This window comes from Pristis pectinata, chromosome 8, assembly GCF_009764475.1.
Source record: "Pristis pectinata isolate sPriPec2 chromosome 8, sPriPec2.1.pri, whole genome shotgun sequence".
NCBI classification, from domain to species: domain Eukaryota; kingdom Metazoa; phylum Chordata; class Chondrichthyes; order Rhinopristiformes; family Pristidae; genus Pristis; species Pristis pectinata.
Window position 1 is genome coordinate 17,450,275 of NC_067412.1, and position 25,296 is coordinate 17,475,570.

Consider the following 25,296-nt stretch of genomic DNA (forward strand, 5'->3'; position numbering starts at 1 on the left):
GTCAAGGGTGTTTGGACCCCTGGTGGGACAGGAAACTTGCTGGTCTCCTGTCCCAGCAGGGGCCCTTACCCAAAGTTATCTCTTACCCCTTGCACTAACTTATAAGTCAGTCCAAACCTGCCCCCAGGTTATATAGCAGTCAGTCCATTCATTTGAATGGAGAAGATTGACAGGATGGGACCTGGTGAAACAGAAAGTCATTTACATTATTTTAAATTAATTGAGTTTGGTTTAAGATTTTATTGTTTAAATGTGTTTTCAAGCATCTTAATTTTTAAATATTTTAGTAAGTTAATTGTTTCATCAATTTTTAATAGTTTTTGAATGTTTCTGAATGTCAAGGACATTTGTAGGTATTTTAAATCCTTTACAGGTTTAACAGGTTTGTCACTTTTTTGTTTGCCATTGTAGCCTGTTTTGGTCCAAGTACATGACAGCACAATGTTGCACAAGGCCCTCTCCATTTTGAACTTGGGTAGGTCTGGGAGCAAGTTAACACCAGATCTGGGGGGGGGGGGGGGGGGTGGGGGGATGCAGAGGGAAATGCTGGAAACACTCAGCAGGTCAAGCAGCATCTACCAACATCAGTTCTGACGAAGGGTCTCGGACCAAAAACATTAACTCTGTATTTGCACTGATGCTGCCCGACCTGCTGAATATTTCCAGCATTTTCTGCTTTTATTTCAGATTTGCAACATCTGCACATTTTGACTTTCAACCATATCTGGAAAGGTTCTCCTCAGCAGGTACTTGCTGCCTACAGGTTGTTTACTTCCCGTTCCTGGACTTACTGCTCAAAAAAAAAAGTTTTGCTGCTTTATTTTTCTTGCGTTCAGTTCTTTCTCTGGCTCCCTCTGACGTAATAGAAGGATTACACCCCTGATCCAAAACCCACCCAAGTTTTCTCTGCCTTTGCTTCCTGTAATGCCCTCTGTGACACCAACACAGCTGAAGACTCACCCCAATATATTAGATTTTTACAGAAAGTTAACTTGAATGGCCACAGTTTGAAACCAGAGCTCATTTCACAAATGAACGTCATTGAGATCATTTCAGTTCAACATTCAAACTTACAGAAAATACAATCAACAAGAGACTGTGGCTTTTTTTTGGGTTCTTAAGCACCCTTCAAATGTAAATGGCACCTGCTGTGCCCACACACCTTTGACATAGAGCAGCAGAATAGAATGTGGTGTGGACATTGGAGCAGAGGCAACGTGAACAATCAGTGGCAGAACATAGCATCAGTCTGATTTGACTCCGTATAACATTGTCCCGGTAAATACCTTCTTTTAACTTCTAATAGTGTTCAGCATCATGAAGCACACTCCATTGCCACTGTTTTAAAGTGACCATTAGTTACCTACAGGTTAGTTGCTGATTGGTTTCTTCTGGTTGTTACCCCAATTCCACTAGTTTTGTTGCTTCCCACAGATGTTTTTCCAATTTCCATGGGGAGAGCTGCCACATGTGCTGAAGGTCACAACAGGACAAGTTGCTAACGGGAAGAGGAAGTGTAGTATGGGTTGTAGGAGCTGGGACTGTGTGGAGGGGAAGGTGGGGACTTGTTTGTGCCTTAAAATGACAGGGGAGCAATCCAGTGAGAGTCAACTTGTTAGGTGTCTGTGAATCAGTATGGACATCCTCACTGAAATCTTTCACCTACATCACAAGTGGCTGTGAGGGTGAATGTTGCAAAGACTTTCCATGCATCTGATTTCACTCAGGTCACTGCTGTTGATATTTGCAAAGTCTCGCAGTTTGCTGCTAATTATCATGTAAGAGAGGTCACTGTTACATGATGTGAGCCGACTACATTCTGTCTTGCTGGGGGTGGAGTGAGTGCGAGGACTTGCTCAGACTGGAGTCTTTCCCACTGGGCGGGGTACCATTGACTGCTTGGATATTGCCTTGATTATGCCACATGTCAGCACTGGCATGGATCCAAAGTGGAAAGGAGTCTGTGACCATAGGCACTATTACTGTCCACAATAGTGATGCCTTCATTCTGTGGCAGTCTGCTGTGCCAGCTGTACTTGAGACACCATGGCCAACCTAAATGTGCCTAGTGGGCAACAAGAAGCATCTGCTGATAACCTGACCCTAGGCTGTGCAACCCACATACAACTGGGCAGCAAACCTAGAATGGGGACCACGCTGCCACACCTGAAGTGATAGAGCGAAGCAATCGTGTACTAAAGCAACGTTTCCACTGTTTGGCACTCAGGAGCCCTGCTGTACACAGCTGAGCAGGTCTGAAAGTTTGTGAGTCTGTTGCCTGCAGCACAGCCTCAGCCTTAGGATGAGGCAGGGGCCTGAGTGGCTGAGGAGCAGGTGAGGGATGTGGAAAAGAAGGAGGCAGAAAGGATAAAGAGGAATAGAGGTGGCAATGCAGACTGCCCCCCAGAACGTCTGCGTTCTACAGGAAGAAATGATTCAACTCTAATAGCAGGAACCACAGCTCTGCTGCCCTATTCACCAGCAGTCCCACAAAGTACCTTCAAGCACCAGCCATCACATTGTCTGTTTGGCCACAATGCAAAAATAACACTTGCCATCTAAACCAAATTTAGAAATCCAAGAATATTGCATAGAAACATTAACTAAGATCTCCTGTGCATCCTCTTGGTGACTATCTCCTATGTGCCCTCAGCTGTCCCCATGCTCTTATACAGGTGTTGGTCCTGAGACTGTGGCATGGTTAGTGGGGAAACTTTCAGCAGAGGACAACTCCTTGGCCTTGAAGCCTGGAGCTGATGGCAGCAGTTATTTTAGTAGCTAAAGGAAGACATTTCCCTTTTGGTATATCCTAACCTCACCATGTGATCAGATTTCCTTCTCTGGTTCAGCAAGGAAATGACCAGTGCCTTAAAAGCTTGAAGACATTTTGAACAAGCTGGGTGGCAGTGGTGGGAAGATGACTAGTCATCCTGAGAGAGGACAGCAGGCTGGTGCTCCATGGAGCCACTGCACTCTCCCAGGGTGGAAGCACAGGCAGTCTGCTGGAGAACATGTTGCTGCACTGCTCCATCACCGTGCAAGCCCTTTTCAAAGGCTGATGTCCACAGTCATAATGACAGCACCTGAGCTTCCCCTGCGGCACAGAATTTCGGTGGAGCCTATTTGTCCTGCACTAGAAACTGAGGTATCTGCCACCAGATCCTACTTTGTGGTTGGGCTCACAATTATGTTACTAGATTTGGTCATCACTTATACGATAGGGTGGGCTTTAAACACTGCTGTATTCTCAAAATCATTGATATTCACAGCACTGAAGGAGGTCATTTGTATCCCGTGCAAACTTCTTAATCATGGTGTCTCAGTACAGCTTGACATTGAACACAGATTTTCTGGCAGACTTCCCATACTACCAAGTATTTTGTGCTTGCCCTTCAGTCGCCTTCTGTAGGTTACCTCATTAAACTCCTCATCCGTGTCCTCCCCAGCAAAACCGTCCTTGTCCTCTGCCCTGGCTGCATGCCGCTTGCACCCAGAGTCTCACCACATGCAGGTCCCACCCACTGCTTTCCTCTAAATTACAAGTAACGTCAGGAGCTTTAGGTATGAAATCAAATGCTACTACAGCTTCATCATCACTGCCTTCCTGGTCTTCCTCCACTGCCTGACCTTGTAGGACCACTTGGTTACAGAAAGGACAATCCACAAGGGAAAGGTTACATGTAATGAGGGGAAGGGTTGTAATGAAGGGAGAGGGGAGATGAAAGAAGTATTTTTCCATCACCTACAGCTTGTAAGTTGTGGGAGGAGGAGGAAATGGGGTATGAAAGGAAGGTTAGATATCTCAAAGCCATGAGCATGAATGCTTTTAGCCCTGCCTCTCAGACACAAGCTCAGCAGTGACAGTGCCAATAAGACCGGCACTGTCTGTTCCTTGGAGGTAGAACATGAAGGTGTGAGTCCTGCCTATGTTAGTTCCTGCTGCCTTTGAATGGTAGAGGGAAGTGTGTTAATGATTGCTTTGCAGTATGTTGAGATGATGTGATTCTCATGGTTGAGTGACTGGCAGTGTATGCAAGCTGTGAAATCCTAAGTGTGAGGGTTGTAACAGTTCTAAGTGTGAGAAGTAGTCATGTTGGGCCTGAGACCTGTTTGATAGAGACAGAGATGGGGTGTGGAGAATTAATCGACGTCTGTGGTTAGCAGTTGATGGCAGATGGAATTTTAAACTGCAGTCACTTAGTTATTTGAACCAGATCTTGGCTTGTCTTCAGGCATCAAATGTTGTGGCTATCTGCAGCCACTGCCTTGAACCATATGTCCAGGATTATCCTGAGGATAGAGGCCATCTCTCCCACTTTGCACTTCTCCACCAAGACTTCCAAGTGCAAGCTCTCTCCCACATTCAAATTTGCTTCTTTCTCTCCTGGCTCGTATTCAGTTCATGTAGGACTCCAGCACCTGCATCAGCCACAGAGCACACCCGCTTTAAGAGGTTCAAGCAAGCTTTAAGTCACGTGAGTGAGTGTCAGTTTTGAGCCCCTGCTGTGGTGTGAGCCTCTGAAGATTGCGGTTTGCACCAACTGCACATAGAAATTATGTAAATAGGCAGGGAAGTATGCATGGGGCATCATTCGGCATCACAACCCACATGCCTACTTTTGGGGATTCTCCAAATTATCTTTCTCCTCTTCTCCCGCCCCCAACACTGGTTCATAGAAGATTATGTCTGTTTCTGAAAGACTGAGATATAAGGAGATTTTCTTCACAAATGAACCAGTTTCACATGAAGGAACGCAAATATTCTGATGTACCACGCGACCAAAGTATCCAAGATGTGAGAACGAAGTGCTTGGCTGCCTGCTCTCATAAGATTTATGCATTGTCTGTACTTCACTGAGTGAAAATGCTGGTTTTCCCCATTGATTCTCCACATGGTGCCTTTGGTATCTCAGCTGTGTCTTCAGGACATGCTGTAGGAAAGATGAAGGCGGATTCTGAGGACTGACAATTTTTAAGTCATTTTAAAGTCACATCCCTCTGAATGGTTCGGTTTATTGGCCAAGGCAAACCAACAGGAAGAGATAGTGATTTGCCTCTGCAGTCAATTGAGTGACATATACTGAAGGAGAAGCCCAGAGAAGGACAAAAAGTAACTGACACAACTGGAATGGAAGATTGAGAAATATTACTATTCATGTATCCAAGTCATATGTGTTAGCATAATGACAGTATTGTCTGCATTTACTTTTTAACATCAGTGAGTTTGATATAACCATGTATGGCATTAGAATATTCCCTGCCACCTTGAATTGAATTTCAACTAAATTTAATTTCTAAAGCAGAAGGGAAATTATTCTAATTGAGTTTGAACAGAAAGCAGTGACCTTGCAGCTGTTTATTAATTTATTAAATTAAAATTTTTATTTATTGAAGTAAATGTAAATCCAATCTCTTGCCATGCAGGGATTTAAAAAGTTATAGTTTTAACAGAGAAGTGATGCAGAGCTGAACCAACATCAGTTTGCTTCTGTGATTAGGCATTCTAGAGTGATTACAAAACCCGTTGTGCATTAATTTACTCTGGAAAAGCGACCATATCTGAGATAAGGGTCATGATGCTTCCGAGGTAAGATTACTGACTTTATTTGATTGTTTTAGTTGGAATCTGCTTGCATGAACCTCATTTTTGCTGACTATCTGAGGCTAAAACAGGCTAATTAAGGAGCTTTGTAAAAAGAATAACATTTCCTTGCATTATGTGTTACATTGATCATCCATTTAATAAATATGAACTATAAATGGCACAATAAGAAGCTGTCTGAGTTGAACTAGAGACAACACTGTGCAGAATATCAGAGTGAGGGAGGGTATATGAGCCGAGTTGCTGGTTTGGATTTATATTATCTGTGTATCTCAGTATTTTAAACATCTGGATTATGTGTGCTGTCCATTGTGTTTTGTATTGAAATTAAGTAGTTGCAGTCCTAAATCCCAAAGTCTCCATGAATGGTCAATAATCTCACATATATACATTGCAAAACGAGCCCCATCTATATTTTTATCTATGCTTTCTGTTTCATTATTATCTACTTTCAAAGACACCTGCAATTAGTTCTTTTACCATCTCTTTTCTAAGGCTAGTAATCCCTCTTTTAATATTTGCACTTCAGGCAGGTGTGCGACAACTAGAGGTCTTATGATTCACGAAGAACGACCAAGCATTAAATGAACCATTGTTACTGAAGTACAGGTTTGACTGTAGTCCAATAATTTTAAGATTTCTGATATCCTTTTACACTTGTGGGTAAATAAGATCCCTAGTAATCATTCTTCCCTAAAATTTAGACCACGCACCAGATCATATTCTTGAGTCTATGGATGACTCCTGGTGCCAAAGTTCTTGAAACTTGCATTTCTAAATGATAATTGGTTTCCAGTGGTTAGCTAACCAAGCACCTGCTTCCAGACACTTGCATATTGATTGACTCCTTGTAGCACTCTCCTGAAATTCTTTTGTGCATTCTTGCACCAAGGAATGTTTCCTCAAAGGTTTATTGTTTTTATATGAAGATCACTGAAAAATGTTTTTTATGTCTTTGTAAACTTATGGCAATAACAGACATCTTGTCCAAAAATACCATTATTATGGTGACAAGAATTACTTGGGTCATCTACCTCTTTATAGAATGTTTAGCATATGCCTTTTGATGCAGTGTCCCTTTAAGGTAAACTATTTGCTCAACAATCAGATTAGAAAATTTAATACTAAGAATTGAAAATGTTTTGGGCTCAAGTGTGTCTTATGAGGAAAGGATGAACAGCTAGGCTTACATTTTCTGGAGTTTAAAAGAGTGGTGAGCTTGAATGAAAGATGAGATTCTGATTTGTCTTGGTAGAGCAGACGTGGAGAGGATGTTTCCTCTTGTAGGAGAATTAAGAACGAGGGGTCACTTTAAAAATACGGGGCCACTTATTTAAGATAGAGCTGAGGCAAAGTTTCTTCTCTCAGTGGGCTGTGTGTCTATGGCTCTCTCTCTTCCTCAAAGGGCAGTGGAAGCAGAGCCTTTGTATGTTTTTAAGGCAAAGCTACAGTGAAACTCCACTAATCAGGCACCTTCGGCATTTCAGTGGTGCTGGACTTGCCAGTTTTACAGACTATTGGATATTAGTCCTGTTAGTACACCAAAACACTTTTATTTCACTCTTTGTGGTATATTTTTACCAGTGAACTGGATGAGTTTAAGAGGATCATCAAAGAGCACAGGGCACATTTACTTGTATCCAGAGAAGTAACCCTGAAAATGATATTTGTATATTTATAACATTGGCACAGATTTTCTCAAAAGTAGTCTTGCCTATGGATCTGCAGGCGTTATATTAAAAAATATCATTATTTTAAACCTGTTGTAATAAACTTACTTACTACTGAGACATAATAGTACAGATGCTCTTGCTCTTACCACCCTATGGACAAACCAAACTCAGCAATATTCTGAAAACTTAGCCAAAATGAGGATGTACTATGTATGTTTTTTTTGCCATGTGCTGCCTTATTCATTGAAATAGTTGATTTACTGTTATGTTAGGATAAGTGTGAGACTGACAATCTGAGATGCGAATAAAACCTGCAGTGACCCATCTTTGTGATATAATCCTGCCTCTCTGCTGTACCCCTCATAACACATAGGGTCAGTCACAGCTCCTGATCAGTGTGATTACTGACCGATTCCTGACAGCATTCGCTGAACAGGGAGGTTTATATATAAATTGGTGCCTTGGTATAATGTAGTAGACTGATTATATGTTTTGATAAGGTGGTATACATTTAATGCAAATTAACTGTAACAAATAACTACTTATGGGACAATTAACAGACAGTATTTTATTTAACAAAACAGCACAATTAGAATGCATCACTACTTTTTTGATGCATTTAGCTTTTGACAGTCTGCAAAAAAGAGTATTTGGAAAAGCGTGTATTGTTTTTGCTTAGTAAAGGGATGTTTTGTGTGAAAGTCAACAATTTGTCTGTATATGTGCACAGTAGCTCCTTAGGAAATGTGGCTATTTGTTCCGGCCATAAATAGGTTGAGCAACTGAAATACTCATTTTCAAGACCAGCATTTTTTGCTTAGCAACTTCCTCAAACCAATTGCAGGGTAGTGGAATCTGTGAAACACTTTTCATTGTTTCATGGCACGAGGCCTTTCGGCACATCAAATCTATGCCAGCTCTCAGAGCAATCCCATTGTTCCCATTCCTGCATTTATCCCCCATAACTGGCTCTCTCTTGTGTCCATCAAGTCCACACTGATTCTCCTGCCAACCACCTGCACCAGGGGTGATTTAGACCCGCCAATGTACTGACCAAGCAGCCTATCTCTTCATTTAAAAATTAACCTGGGGAAGGATTAAAATTAGTTAGAGGTAACATAATGTACTTACAAATTGTAATTACAAATGCTGAATGATTTCTTGTTGATAGGTTAGATAAGAATGTTTGGTGTTTTAAATATTAATTTCATTAGAAAAATAATCCCAGCAATTCCAACTTGAGGTCACCTCTATTGGTGTACTTTATAAAATCATATTTAACAGGAAATACAATAACTAGTATTTTTTCTTGGTATTTTTGTTTGGAATGTATTCGGAGGTAATGGGTGTTGAGGGGATATGGTTTTCTTCAGCAGCTGGTTGGTTATCTGCCAGAGCAAATTACCTGCTTGTTGTAGAACTTGGTCCATGTATTTCAAGTTGATTTCAGATTACCAACCAACCAACCAATGAATGTCTGCCCTGAGGTGTTTCATGGAATAGAATTATCAAAACTCATGGCACACCACTTGGCCTATTGTTGTCATGCTGGATAATAGAGGAATTGCCCATTTCCCAGCTTATAGGATAGAGTTTCGAGTGCTCATCCAAGCACTTCTGCAATGCAATAAGGAATCTTGCCTCTACAACTTCTGACCACTATCTTAATGAAAACAAGTTCCCCTCCAATCCCGTCAAATCCCTTAGATCTTTATTTATTGGTTTTTGGCCCTTCTCCTAAAAGTAGTCCACACTATCTCAGGCTGAATTATCTATGCCTGAATTAAATCTCCTCTCAGCCTGTTCCAACTAAAAAAAAATCTCACCCTAAGAGGACTCCATTCACAAATGTTATTCTCCAATGCTGACAACAACCTTGTGAATCTTCTCTGTATCCTCAAGTTATAAGGGCAAAACTAGGAAAGTGCTTCCCAACATGACAAAAACATTCTGTTCTTTTTTTTCTTGCCTATTGTCTACCCTGTCTCTCCAGAGGTATTACCATGCTGTTTCACACCTGTCCCTAAACAGAATTCCCTCCTTAGCTGCTAGTTATCAACCATATTCCCCTTGTGCAGGTGAACTGTGATGGTGAAGATCAGCAGACATGCAAGTCATATCCTCTCATTTAAGGTCCACATGTGCAAACTCTAGTGATCAGGAGTGAGTATCTCAGCTAATTATTCTCCCTAACCAAGTGGCGTTGAGGCCAGTTACATCTTCACTGGCATGGCCTCAAATGAAGTTAGTTGTCTTTGCAGGCTTGTGTTTCAGCAACTTACTGGGTCAGAATCTAATGTAAAAATAACATTGAGCAAATAGCATTCAATGTTATTTATTTGCAAATACAACAGCAACTTAAAAAAAGACAGATGAGGAGTTTAATGGAAACATCCAGAAGTGGCAATCTGAGATGTGTCTCTTACCCCTACTTGGGTTACAAGAAAGCAACATCTCTTCCCCTGGCTCCACTCTCTCAGATCCCTGAAGTTCTGCAGGGTGGGGTAGTTGCCATGGTGTTTCACTGTCTCAGTTGCAGCAATTTGTGCACAAAATCTCATGGGATATAAGTGGCCAAACCATGACTAACAAACTGCAGATACTCTTCATGAGCCAGTTACAGTAAATTCTGGCCCATTGTGCATTTTTTGGTTGGGGGGGGGGGGGGGCAGGGTGTAAGGAAATTGAATTTTGATGTTATGACATATTTTGCTGAATGGAGTCGGTGGTTCTGATCAGAAGGGTCAGTGACCAGCTGTTTAAACCTCAGTGAGTCCCAGTCTCAGCAGAGCCCCAAGTTGCTGAGATTCCCCAGTATTACACAGGGACATCCAGTACCAGACAGGCTTGGCAAAAGCTCAGTTTCATTCCCCACAGGTAGACAGGGTGGTGAAGCAGGCATTTGGCAGGCTGGCCTTCATCAGTCAGGGCATTGAATATAGGAGTAGCCTGAGTTATAGGGAGAGGTTGGGCAGGCTTGGACTTTATTCCTCTGCATGTAGGAGATTGAGGAGTGACGTTATAAAATCCTAAGGGGAATTGACAGAGTGAATGCACACAGTCTTTTTCCCAAGAAAAAGAGGGCATAGGTTTAAGGTGAGAGAGGAAAGATTTAAAAGGGACCCGAGGGACAACTTCACGTAGAGGGTGGTGGGTATATGGAACAAGCTACCAGAGGAAGTGGATGAGGCAGTTACAATAATAGGAAAGGTTTAGAGGGATGTGGGCAAATGAGCATCTTGGTTAGTATGGATGAGTTGGGCCAAAAGGCCTGTTCCCATGCTATGACTCATTCAAACGATTGGCAATTCCTGGTTAGGAAGAAAATGATATTGATTAATTTGCATTAATGTAGTTTATTATTTAAGTAATATTTTTTACAAATTTTTGTTGTCTAAATCTTTTACAATTAATTGTAATTGATTTTGAATATCTCTGAATATTGGACATTTACATTACTGTACTAGTTCTGACAAAGATGAGGTTCTACCTCAGCTCTGCCTCCTATTAGGGAATCTGTTGCCTGAGGCCTTGCTAGTCCTCACTCCCAAACACCTGGATGTGGTAGGCCAGTGAGATCGACCCTTCACCAGCAGACCAAGAGTGAGTGCAGGAGAGCAGGTACCTTAAGAGATCCAGACTTTTTTTTCCCAAATCATCATGGATTTTATTAGGACCCCTATTTGAAATGCTCTTTGTCATTAATGATGTTTACATCTTTCTTTGCATTCCTGATCTCCATATGGTTTCTCATTGTCATTCTGCATTGTTCATGTGTTGAGGTTAATGCGTGTGGCTATTCACAATGTCAAATGATTGAATAAGGTGACCAACACCATAAAATGTGATCAAGCTGAATAAATTGAAATGTCAAGTGGTATTACCACAGAGCAGCCTTGAGTGACACTTGTAGAAGGTCTCAAAACTCGCATGACTTGATGAAGCTCTTTTTGAAAATAAAAACATTCTAAATTGCTTTTGTATAATTCGGTTGACCAAAAATTTTTTTGATCATTGACTTATTTTAAATTAACCTTTACGGATTTAATTTTAAAATATTAAAATGTTAACCAGTTATGTAAATCCTTCAAAATATATTAGTAAAATTTTTTTACTTAGTTCCCCAGAGAAGATATTCGGATGAGTGGAATTTCCTGTATCAATTATCGAAGTAAAAGTATATACATAGGAAATCATCCTTGACTGTCTTGTGGCTGAATTGTTCATTTATACGAGGGAAATGATTTCTTATATTTCTAAGATGTTACTGCAGAGAACGAGATAATGAGAGGAGTTATGGAATTAAGTCATTGTCAAACTGCCATTGACTTCGGACTTCAGCACTGATTAGACTATTAATTGCTCTATTTACCTTGCTTCTTCCCACTTCTGTCACTGATGACCATTTGAGTCACAGATACAGCACAGAAACAGGCCGTGTGGTCCATCAACCAACCATTTACACTAATCCTACATTAATCCTTTTTTATTCTCCCCACATTTCTCCTGCACAGATTGTACTACTGACCTACACACAGGGACCAATTTACTGCAGCCAATTAACCAACCGACCCACACGTCTTTAGGATGTGGGAGGAAACTGGAGCACCCAAAGGACACCCACATGGTTACAGGGAGAACGTGCAAACTCCACATAGACAGCACCCAAGGTCAGGATCGAACCCAGATTTCTGGCACTGTGAGGTAGTGGCTCTACTAGCTGCACCACCGTGCTGACCACTCCTTTCAATACTGCGTTAACTTTTCTATTATTTGGTTCTGAAGTTAAAACATCATTCTCCTGGTATTTCCTTTCCATGTTATCTATACAAAAAAAATCTATTAGAATAGCAGGCTGGACTGTTTTAAATGCCAATGTAGGGGGTGTAAAAAGCACACCTTCTCCATTCCTTCTGTCAATGTCACTGAATTAGAGATGTGACCCTGACACAATGGGTGAGCACTCTCCTCTGACATATAACTACTCAGGCACAGAAAATGAACATTTACCTGTGAATTTTGCTTTAATTCCAGACTAAGATGGAGGAAAGGTTTTCCAAACCAACACAGCTCTTCTTTGCACAAGATAGCAGCAATACAAGAACCCTAAGAACAGTTTGACCAAATACTCCCTTTGACTTTGAACATAAACAAACATTCTCTTTTAACTTCTTAGGGCTTTTTGTTATAGTTTTGTCTGTAACATCACAATGTAGCTCCAGCGTGTAGCAGCTGGCAGCAACAAACTTGGTGACGTTAGGGAATTTCATAAGCTTTCCCCAAGGTCCCAGCACACTGACATCAGCTCTGAGGGTTTCTACACTCCTTTGAAAAATCAAGGGAAAACGCTGTGGTGGGAAAGAAAGCGCCAGCTCACCCTGAAAAGAAAACTGTACAAATTTAATTTATTGCATATAAAAGCATTCTTCACTGATTCCTTTGGGTCCTTGGAACTGCACATCAGTTTCCATATTGACTCCATTCAATGGAATCCAGTGGGATACAATGGTAAGTAATCATAATTCCAGAGATTGGTTGTAAAATGTATAAACACTCCTCAAAATTCTTTGCATAGCTGATGTGGAAACTAAACATTGTGGAGCATTTTAGCAGCAGTATGCTTGCCAAAAGAAGCTAAACTAAGAAGTGAAATGCATCCTAGTACATCTTTATACATGGATTTTGTTTGATTTATTCCAGGTGTGAAGGCAGTCTTTTCCGGCCATTACCACCGGAACGCCGGTGGCAGGTTTAATGACCTGGATATGGTGGTGACTTCGGCCATAGGCTGCCAGCTGGGACAGGACAAGCACGGCGTGCGGGTGGTGGCAGTGACAGAGAAGAATGTCCATCACAGGTATATCAGTCTGGATGAACTCAGCGATGTTACAGTGGACGAGGTGATCTCCCACCATAGTGAAGAAAATGTTCCAAATCTCCACCTATACTGAATAATGGTGAGAAAGGGCACTCAAGGACCATGAGTGGCATCAGTGGATAAATTTGTACATCTGCTAAAGTTCATTGATTTTTCTTAAGATATTATAAAGTCAGAGCTTCCATAATGAAACTCTACCAAATGATTTTTCTATATTTTTTGTTTTGGGTAGATGACTGTTATTTTAAGCAGTTATAGGTATAATTCTCAGACTCTTTGTGGCTCTATTTTTGCCAGCATCTGTGCTACCACTTTGTCAGCTGTCATCACTTTAATTTGTGATCTATACTTGACTCTCGATACAATCTGTCACACTTCGAAGTATTGCAAATAATAAAGGAAATATAAGCAAGAATGCCAAAAATACAGCTTAATTAGTAAAAAAAATATTAGTCAGGATTTAGTTTTGACATGTTCATTGTTAGGTTAATCAATTAAAAATTACAGCAATTTTTTTTCTGACACGAGGCACAATTTGCAGGATTCCACTTATGGTATAATTTAACTAACACTTCAGAAGCTTGCCATTGGACAGAACCTCAGGCAGACACTTAGTTATGTGTCCAACCAGAGTGTTAATTGGATGTCGCTGTGGTAACAAGGCAGCTTGAGCCCATTGTTACTTTCATTTCAGACTGGTTATAAATGGAAAAAAAACCACTCTGTATCCACCCCATAATCTGGAAACCATTCTATACATGGGAAATGTCTGGGGTCAAAATCAGCACTGAATCTCAATGCTACTGTGGTCTGTTGTTTCCAGTATAATCAGACTTTTAGGTTTCTGTGCACTGACTGCAAAATTGTTACTGTATCAATGATGTGTGAGCACAAAACTCCTGGCTACTACTCCACTGCAGCATTGAGAGCATGCTGCATGATCGGAGATGTCAATAAATATCACACAAAAAAACATTTCAACTAGGCATTATCAGATTTCTTTTTGTGGGAGCTTGCTATGCAATTTCTATACAGTAGCTGCCATGTTTCCTAAACTACAACAGTGAGTACACTTCAGACACCTTGTGATGCCCTGAGATCATGGAAGAGTTAAATAAATGACATTTCTATAATTTTTCACAGCCAGGTGATTCTGTCTTTAGTTCAACTGAATTATACAAAATAGCAAAGCAAATGTAAATTTCACAAGAAATAAAAAAACTGCTGGAGGAATGCAGTAGGTTGCATCTGTGGTCGGTGTTTTGGGTCAAGAGCCTGCACGTGGTTAAGGTTCTGCATCTCGACCTGAAACGTCGATCATCCCTTTGTCTCCACATTTGCTGCTTGAGCCACTGAGTTCCTCCAGCAGTTTTTGTTGCTTGCTCCAGATTCCAGCATCTGCAGTCTCTTGTGTCTCCATTTAAATTTCACAATGCAGGATTATCATGTTGTGATCTTTTCTGTACTTATTCATAATTCCCATTACTTGATCTCCCAGCATATACTAACTATTCTCAGTCTGATCTAAACAACTGTCATAGATGTGTAAGTAAAACATTAACCTTGCTTGATCATTTAATCTGACAAATGGAGTAGATATCAGTATTGGAAGAACCTAAGCATTCTGATACCTTGACATGGAAACTGTGGGTTTAACATTGCATTATTCAATTTATGTCTGATAAAGTTTGAGAAATAATATGAAGAAACGCACAAGATTTTTGAAGTTAATGCAGTGCAACAGCCCAAAACTGAATTTTACATGCTTTCTTAAGCTTAACATTAGCTGTCAGTAGAAATGGATTCAGGTTTTAAGCTTGCATATTATATAATACGTGCCTGGAATTCCATTTACATGAGAAACAGGGCCTGGAATAGGCCATTCAGTCCTTTCAAGCAAGCTACACCTTCCATCAAGTACATGTCTGATCTTCTACCTTATCACTAATCTCACATCCCTTAACGTCAAGAAATCTATCGATTTCGGTTTTGAATGAGTTCATTGCCTGGAATCCTTTACGCCAGAGGCTCAAAGATTCACTACCTTCAACTTGAAGAAATTTCTCCTCATTGGCCTACCTCTTATTCTGAGACTCTGACCCCTGGCCCCAGACTCCTCAGCCAGGGGAAAGGTGCAATCTCATTAAGGCAGTAATACGCAATAACACTGAGCCATCCTATACTCAGGTCATCTTGTAATAAAAGCCAACATGGTAAATGACTGATATAGATCATAAATACATGTAAAATCATAAGCACCAATTCCTGTGGTACCAGACTTGCCACAGCCTGCCAGGCTGATAAAGATCTGTTTATTCTCTTTGCTTCCTGTCCAATAAGTAATTCTCAATCAATATCAGTATATTACCTCTGACTTGGTGTGCTCTAACTTTGATGACTACCCTCCTGCGTGGAACTTCTTTCTACAGCCATACACGTAACACCTACTAGTTCCACCCCATCTGTTTTACTCAAAGAACTCCAACAGATTCGTCAAAGTTGCTTTTCCTTTCGTAAATCCATGATGTTCAATTCTATTATTATTTTTTAAATGCTCTCTTGTTACAGTCTTCATTATAGATTCTAGCATTTTTCCCTACTACTGACAGGAGGCTAACTCCATTAATCTGGACTTTGGTGCTGTAGACTGGGCTATTGGATGATATTCCTATTAATACCCCAACACACTTTTAATCCATTTTTATGCGTCTCTTTTCACAGTACATAGAAAAGTACAGCACAGGAACAGGCACTTCAGCCCACCTGCCTACATGTGGTCTGTATCCCTCTAGACCCTGCCCATATTCCTCTTAAATGTTGCTATTGTATTTGCTTCTACTACCTCCTCTGGCAATGCGTTCCAGGCACCTACCACTCTCTGTAAATAAAAATGTGCCTCACATACCCCCTTTAAAATCTCCCCCTCTCACCTTAAACCTATGCTCTCTAGTATTTGACATTTCCACCCTGGGAAAAGACTATCTACCCTACCTACGCCTCTCATAATCTTATAAACTTCTATCAGGTCACCCCTCAGCCTCCGACGCTCCACAGAAAACAATCCAAGTTTGTCCAGCCTCTCCTTGTAGCTAATATTCTTTAATCCAGGCAAAATCCTGGTGAGCCTCTTCTTCACCCTCTCCAAAGCTTCCACATGCTTGTTATAGTGCAGCAACCAGGACTGCACACAGTACTCCAGATGTGGCCTAGCCAAAGTTTATATAGCTACAGCATTGCCCGGACTGAATCAGGTAATCACACTGTACACCTTTTTTACCGCCCTAGCCATTTGTGTTACCACCTTCAGAGAGCTATAGATTTGCACCCCAAGATCCCTCAGCACATTAATGCTCCAAGGGGTCTTGCCATTCATTATATACTTTCCTCTTGCATTTGATCTCCCAAAATGCATCACCTCGTTCTTGTCCAGATTAAACTCGACCTACCATTTATCTGCCTAAATTTCAACTGATCTATATCCTGCTGTATCCTTTGACGACCTTCCTCACTATCCACAACACCACCAATTTCTATTTGTGTTACGTAGTGTAACAAAGTTTTCCTCTGAACCCAAGGGAGGGCAGCAACCAGGGTCTCGTTGTGTTGGAGGGTGCAAGGGAGTCAGCACCCAAGTGAGCCAGAGGCCGAATCATTGGGGTTTCTGAACAATCAATCAGATAATGGATATCGGAATGTTACCACAGTTTCCTTTCTTAAATAGTGGAGTCACTTTTCTGCTGTCAGCCACTATAGTTGACCTTCAGGTAGGATTTAATTCAGGGTTGGGAAGGGAGTGGGGTTATGAAGGTGGAGATGCTGTTTGGAGGTTGGGAACACATTGCCAAACTTCAAGAAAGGAAAATGGGTCTGAGTAGGCAGCTTTTTCTGGCTCAATGCACTGAATGTACACTGCTGAAAAATTCTCTGGTTTTCTATATGTCATGGAACTTCTCTGTAATCAAGATTTCAGCTAAATCCAAAAGGTATCTTTGCAATTATAATCATGCTGAATATTTCTTTGGAATATTTCAATCATTTTATGTTCAATGCTGCTTTCATGTTACCTTTCAACTGGAACTGGATTCAAAAGATTATGATTTCAAACCCCACTGAAAGACTTAGCTACACTGAACTCACATAAACTTGTTATACCCATCACACCTGGGAACTCAATGGATTTGGCCCAATGCCTCTGACAATTATTTTTAGTTGCAATATGCCACAACAAAGCATGTTCCAATCAGTGCCAAGAGCTGTAACGTTGCTTACTGTTTGTGACAATGCAGGAATATGGTTGTCAGTGTAATGGAGAGGGGTATTTTGGGACAAGAGTATGCTGGGTGGGGGGATAAGCTTGGATGTGTTGGCTGGGGGGTGCTGCCTGCAACCATCAATCACAAGATTGAAGCACAGAGTGGGGAAGGTGCACAAGTGTGGTTGGGATTTAGGAGAGAGATTTCTTAGAGTAAATGGCTGATGTAATAAAGATAGTTCTACACAAAATTACCTGAGAAGGAAGTCGCACAAGCACTCAATGCACCTCTCCATTTTGGAAATCTTGCACGTGATTCATTTCTAAAATTTCACCTGGTCCACTCAAGTGATGCCCGTGCCACCTCCAGTCATCACTCATGTACAGGACTTCAAATATATAGGTACACATTAAACATAATATGCACACGTTCCACACTATGAACATAAATGTATTATGTACATATTACAGACACACTGTGTCCTAGCTGGCCCCTCTCTCTGTGCTGCCCTGCCTCTCCACCTCCAGCTGGGAGCCCACAACGACTGGTGGACCAGAATGCTCACTGCAGTGCCAAGGCTTACAGGAGTATCAAGGTCTCAGCCAAATCTAAAAGGTATCATTGCAATTATAATCCTGCATTACATTTAACTGTCATCTTCAGCACAGAGTCTACATGCAAAATTCGATCATCTTGCACAGTATCACAGGGAATCTCAAATTTAAAAAGTTAATCTGAAAGTTGCAGGATATAGCACCAGTGTCACAAAGAGCTGGTGCAATTATCCTGCCCTAGCAACCACAGAATAGATGTAACTGAAACACATAGTCACACAGTAGCATTAACCCAGAAAAACATCACAAGCCATTTCAGAGAGCAAGCAGGGAAAATAAATGATCCACTTCAACGTCAGCTTTCACACAGCATTGTTAATAGAGTGCATCAGTGATGAGTTCTTATTAATTAGATGACAACTATATAATCTGTGCTAACGACCCATATATAGACTGTTCTATATTTACCTTAAGATCAGAGTAAAATACTTGGATAAAGAAAACGTGACATCAACTCATACAATAAACATGCGAAATCACAACCCAAAAATTACTTTGGATCAGAATTATAGGCAATTATGTACAAATTTAGCAGCAATCCAGCAATTTACCCAAATAAGGCCCCAGCAGAACATTAATCCTTACTGTTTAATTTATTCACAGAATCTGATCAGCACTGGCAACGCTAACATTAATGTCAAACTAATCATAAAGTCGATTAGTGCCATGTTCCTCCACACACTGGGTGTCAGCAGAATAAATCGTATGGCTACTTAGGGCTACACAGGGCTAATAGGTTACAGCTGGACAATCTGATGAAGAAGCAGGTAAAGGAATTTAAAATACTTGCATTCCAATAATATCTTTCCTGATCTCCAGAGGCCCCAAAGCCAGTGTGATACTTTTGGATGTGTAGTCACTGTTAAAATGTAGGATCTGTGACAGTCTTTGATGAGGCATATCAAGCTGTTGCAAACAGTAATTGAATAAATGTCCATACCATCAATTTGCAATGTTGATTAAAGGATAACAGTTGGCCAAGAAATCAGGAAGAAAATCTTCCCAGTCATACTATGGAGCTCCATGTTCACCTGAGAGGGCAGAGGGGGCCTGGAATTAACATCTCACCTGCAAAACAGCATCTTTGACACTGTAGCAGTCCTTCAGTGGTAAACTAAACTGTCAGTTCCCATTATGTTCTCAAATTCCTGAAGTGGTACTTAAATTCAGAGCCTTTTGACCTGGAAGCAAGAGTACCACAGCAAACATTTATTAATATGTAGTATTATCACACCTTATGTTAAATATGCTGTGTGCTTCAGTACAAGTAACTACAGGTAGCAAACAATGTGGCAGCTTTCACATAGCATTATTAATAGAGTGAATTAGTGTTCACCTATCTAGAGGAATTTACTGGCTTATATATACAGAAAGTCAGGTATGCAAAGGAGCCTTAATTATATTCCATTTTTTCCTCCAGCATATAGAGGTTAAGGTAGTCTTTATAACTTAACCTTAGATGTACTGTTGAAATACACTTGATGCTAATGGTACCCACTGTTATTTATGTGCAGCAACTTCTGCCAAAGCTCAGGCACAATTAAACAAAGGTTCTGTCCATGGTTAATGTCCATTGTCCTGCATCTGTTAGCAATGCAAAACTGACACTTTGCTGATAATTAACATCATTTGAACAATGTGAATTTGCTGTAGTTGTGTGATAGGTATGAACTAAACTTGCTGCAGAATGCTAGTCTTTGTCCTTATCACTCTAAATATCTCCTAACAAAGTGATAATTGTACCTACCAATAATCAATCTCTCTGGTACTGAAAACTGACCATTATCAATGCGGAGTCTCATTCCTTCAAATTTCTTTAAAAATATTTCTTTCATTTTCCATTCTTTCTCTGACTTTTCTTTTTAAATCAAATTATTTCTCTTTCATTCTGTATAGCACCAACCTGATTTTTGCTCTAATTTATACCTCTCAGTCTGTTTCATTAAGGAGATCCACAGCTACTTGTCCCATTCACTCAGGTCTTAGGTTTCTAATTTACAATTTCAGGAAGTTGTTTGTATAAAATGTGAAAACCTAAATGTGATTCAACCTTGCTGGAAATTACAGGCCATTGTATTTACTTCAGGAATCATTTTGTGACTCTTTGGACCATCTGTAATAATATTAATATCCTATTTTGAAATGTACACTGTAAATGAATATTTTCAATGAACTACAAAACTTCACCGTAACTATTAGGTCTCATCTGCCATTCTGGATTTGTAATTCCAGTCGTCATTCTCATTTCATAAATGCTAATCCACATTGTCAAATTTAAAGCTCACTGCCAGTGCAAGATTTCTTTTCAGTCTTCAGGCCAATTCTTGCCTTTCATTGAAAATCTATTTGGGTATTTATTTGTTCCATATGCCATCATTTGTATTTGCTGAAATAAAATTGTTTTGTCTATTTGCATATAGATTCAAATCTTTCTGTGGACTATTAACTAGATGAAAGATCATTGACCTTAAACATTAACTCTGCTTCTCCAACTACAAATGCTGCTGAGTGTTTTCCTCATCGTTTTTAATTTGGATTTCCAGCAGTATTATGTCTTTTTATTAAATAGATTTTGTTTCTTTTCCCTTTCCCATTTTGGTAAGGGAAGTACTAACATACTAATGTTGATAATAATATTGGAAAAACAGTAGATATTGTCCATAGCCATTAATGCAATGTATGATGCAGAGCCATGCAAGCTAAAAAGATCCCAAGTTTGATCTGGCGTATTGGCTGATCTCAGTTCAGCCAGCGGAATGCTACAGTTCTGGTCAGGGAAAAGATTAGATGAGTGACAAGTGACTGTTGTTGAAAGTGTTCTTGGATCAGGACTGGGCCCTGCTGTGAATACATTCAGCAAGCAAACATGTATATGAGTGGAGATAAGCTGGTTGGACATTCACAGCTGCTGGCAGTGGTAAACTGTCCACCTGATTCCTGGGGAAAAAAATTAGTGTAATGGGGTGGCAAGATCTATCATCACAAACAATATATATCGTAATCAAACAGAAGGTGTTTGCAACCTGTCAGGCAGCATTTGTGGAGAGAGAAACAGAGTTAACATTTGAGGTCAATGATCTTTTCTCAAAACATTAACTCCATTTCTCTCTCTCCACGAATGCTGGCTGACCTGCTGAGTGTTCCCACCTCTGTTTAATTTTGGATTTCTAGCATTGGTAGTATCTTGCTTCTGTAATAAACAGGAAACTTCAGGCTTCAGTTCTTAAAGGTAATATTTAGGAAATGTTGACATAAAATCAACACAGATGGCTAAAACTAACCAGGACTTCTGTTCTCAAATGTTCTTGCCAAGTCGGTTGGAATTTGTAAGTTCTCTCAATCAGATTTCTGACACTGAATCTATTTTTTTCCACATCTTTGTTCTTACAACTTGACTAACAGAACCAAAGCTATACATAGATGCTGACAATTCTGTAATACAAATCTGTTTTTTTTTTAATTGCTTTAAACTATTATTAAGAGATTTTGGTGAAGAATACAGAAGTTGGTTTGTTCTGTTTTCTGAATTTTGTTGTGAAGAAACTGCTTTTATATTTGAATGGCTACCAGTTGTGTTTATAAAATTATATGTACAACTGATGGGCTGCACAGTTGTCTAATTGCATCATAACTAAAACACATTAGTCATTTGGAACAATGTAATTACATTGTTAATCTTTCCTGTGAAGACAACTGGGGAAAAGTTCTTCGTCCATTTAGTCAAATTTCAGACAGTTCCTCAAATATAAATGAACATAGCTTTATAACGCATTTTCAAAAAATACATCCACAGTGGAAGTTCCCCAAATGACAAACCAGCTCCTTAAATCAATAATTTCTCATCAAAATTTTCCTTGTTAACAATAAGTAGCTATGTAATTTGGGCATTTCTGTAGATGAAATGAGAACTCCCTAGTGTGTAACTTAGAGTAAATTAAAACAGCAACACCACTGTGAGGTAAAGAGAACCGGAACATATGATAATCAAGCCATCTCATTCCAAACTTTTCTCTGCACAGAAAGTTTCAAAGTCAATCAAAATACTCATGGAAAGCACAAAGTCAAAATCAAGGTAGATTGACAAAATTTATACCTCTATCACACAACGTCTGTTGACTGAGATTCTTAAGGTTCATCAATAACTTCTCAAAAGACAACACTAGAACTTTTTACAATTACACCACAGGAGTAAAACCTTCCATTCTGTCTCCACCACGTACCTTGATGGATAAACTTAAAAGATACCTGATGCTAACACTCCTGTTGTTCCATTCTCACAATGATCATCCTTACAGTCCAATCTTCAGGCAACCAATCTGATAGTGGTTGTATTTTATAGGGATAGAAAATGCTGAAAATACTCAGCAAGTGAGGCTGCATCTGTGGGAAGAGAAACAGCTAATTACAGCTCCTTTAATTAGCTCTGTTACTCTTCCCACAGATGTAGCCTGACCTGTTGAGTATTTCCAACATTTTCTGTTTCTATTTTAGATTTCCAGCATCTGCAGTTTTTTTATATTTTCACAGCAGTTGTATTTCATTTATTTGTTCTGAAGCAGGTCTGTTATTTGTGATAATCAGATGGTCAGTGTGGTGATCACCTTGTGAGGTACTGTCTTTGGGGGTGTGATTGGTGGGCCAGAGCAGGAAGTTATGCCTGTGCAGTGGTCGTTCAGAATTGCAGTAGCAAGGTTTGTATTCACAGGTGCTGCTAGGTTGACTGTTTTAGTGCTCTCCCATGATGGGACTGTTGAGATTGGAGTAGAAATTCACTTAACTAAGTTTTGCAATAACAGCTGGTTATTGGAATTACTTACTGAAATACTCATTGTGTGTGATAAATGGCCTGGATGTTAAAAGGGGGGGGGAGTGGACAAACATGCTTGGGTGAAAGTAAAAAAAAGGTTGGAATTCAGACAAGGTGAAATCTAACAGTAGACCCAGATTTTCGTGCTCCATTTTCTCCCTGACAGATTTCCTAGTGGGAAATATTTGCAAGCAGCAAACAGGGTGAGGATTCAGACAGAAAGCGAGGGGAGGGGAAGACCAGGGAAGGTAAGCACGTGACCAGTCAGTCATGGCAGAAGATTTGTTTAGTGTGCCAAGAGAACCACTCCCTAGCATATAGGCAATAATATGTAACACCTACTGTGCAATACCTTTTGGCTGCTGGGTTTTCCAAACACCAAGTGTGCACTTCAAATTGCTGCCAAAATATTATTTTGCCAGACCCATCTTTCCAAGCAGGTAACTTGGACACTCAGTCCTTCACCTAGCTTTATGGTATTTTGCCCAGAGAAGCTGATGAACTGTGTGCACAAAATAACTCATGGACTCCTGGTAGAAAGCAAATGGAATATCACATAACATGATGCTGCAGTATTAAATGATTGGACAGAAAAGAAACTGGAATCACTGTCTCCTGTTTGCAAATGACATAAAACTTAAGCAGGTGGGTGACTAGGATGTGAAGGCTATCAGTGGAACATCTGGATATCATCAGCCAAATTCTTCATGGTTCACAAGTCAATGATGTGGAAAGAAAGGGCTCTAATATTCTTTTATGCCTTGTTAGCTGTTTTACAGCTACTCTCAACTTGTCTAATGGACCAGTGATATATGTTTCACCCTCCTTCCCCAGCCACTCTGCCCCACAATTCTTATACATAGGAGGAGGCTTCAACCCACTGAATCCATACTGTGGTCCAATTCCCCCAATCTATCCCCACCACTTTGCAAGTAGATTTCCCTTTATGAAACCGTTGATCATTTCCTCTTCCATCATCCTTGCTCAGCAAAAAAGGTTCTTCCTCATGACATTTCACCCTCTACTCACCCCCCCGCCCCCACCCCCTAACCAACTCTCTCCCTGGTATTTCAGTCCCCTACTCTCAGTACAATCAGTGAATGTGAGCAGTGTTTCTTTGCCTATCTAAACTCTACATGATTGTGTACACCCCCTGTTAAATCTCCCTCCCAGCTTTTTTACTTTAACTCCAAGGTACTGTAAATCTCCAAGAGAAAATAAATTTGTGGAGTTCAACCAGAGGGTCCAGAGCCTTCTGATTTGGCTGCTGTCATGAGGTCCAAGGTCATTGGAGGGCTGAAATTATTTTGGGTGATGTTTTGAGCTCTGACAAACTAAAGATGTCAGCAACTGGGTTCAAACACTTTATACTCCACACACGCTCTCAGAGCTTCCTTTATTGCCAAGTCATATATATTAAGCAATTTTAATTGTTTGGATTTCCCACCCCAGCCATTCCATGGGACTGGCCTGACAAAGATTGGACATTGCGCTGACATTTTATGCCTTACCTGCACTGAAGGTCAAGACTGTTGTAACATCATTTTTACAGCTGGCAGAAAGAGAGTTAGCATCCTTCATGCAATCCCTCCACATAGTTAAAACAATGTTAACATCTGCCAAAATGGAGAACATTCTACTGTTTGCTCATAAGAAAACACATTAAAATATAATTAGGGTTTAGTGAAATTTTCAGGTTCCACACTTCATTATGTTTTTCATTTAAATGATTAAGTAGCACTTTCTAAAACTCTGCTGTCAGAATCTTATTAAAAATGAATGAGTACAATCAAATACGTGTTACATAGCTACCAAGAACCATTTTGTACTATATTACAATCTCAGTCCCGATGGTCAACTGTCTAATGACCCCAATACGCTGCTTCTTAATAAAATTGTTTGCAATGGTTCAGTTTGAGCTGCATGAGGTCTCTCATTTCCAAGTTGTAACTCATCACTGCTGCTGCTTCACCACGGGCAGTGCCCTGCTTACTTTGTTTTGTATTTCATCAAATAAGTTATACACATAGATATTTCCTGACTACCTCATCAGCTGAACAGACTGCTGCTTTCCACAGGCTTTGACTGCTGTTCAATCTCAACTGTGAGAGGCAAGTTCCTATATTAATTGTGCAGTTCTCTCCTTCAGTCACCTTGCAATTCATATACAGCTTGTTCTGCAGTGGTACATATTTCAGGAAGTTAACAGATAATGAAGGAAAGCTGCAATTCATAAAGTGAAAAGGGGGAGTAAGAACATTATAAGTAGAATATTCAAGGACATTCAATCCAACAGCAAGTATTCAGGAGAATCATGTTATATATTTTAATAAAACCTCTATCATGGATGTGACTACCTCACAATGTAAATCCTATTTCCATTGCCCGATTATGAATGAACTTCAATTGCTTCTTCGTGGTTCAAGATTGGTAAACAGTAAAATACATTTTGTTGGCTTTTCCTTGAGC

At 40.1% G+C, this 25,296-nt stretch overlaps 1 protein-coding gene across 2 annotated transcripts in view; it reads left to right on the plus strand.

Annotated features, from left to right (window-relative positions):
• cpped1 (calcineurin-like phosphoesterase domain containing 1) overlaps nucleotides 1-20,374 on the plus strand; it is a 167,786-nt gene extending 147,412 nt beyond the window's left edge. Inside the window, exons 4-5 of one of the 2 annotated variants that reach the window (XM_052021958.1) lie at nucleotides 12,976-13,232; nucleotides 18,624-20,374. In XM_052021958.1, the coding sequence (XP_051877918.1) occupies nucleotides 12,976-13,226 (251 nt within the window). In that variant the 3' untranslated portion in view covers nucleotides 13,227-13,232; nucleotides 18,624-20,374. Of the gene's footprint in view, nucleotides 1-12,975 lie in introns of both variants that reach the window. The other variant, XM_052021957.1, reaches the window with a different exon arrangement.
• The last annotated feature ends 4,922 nt before the right edge of the window (nucleotides 20,375-25,296 follow it).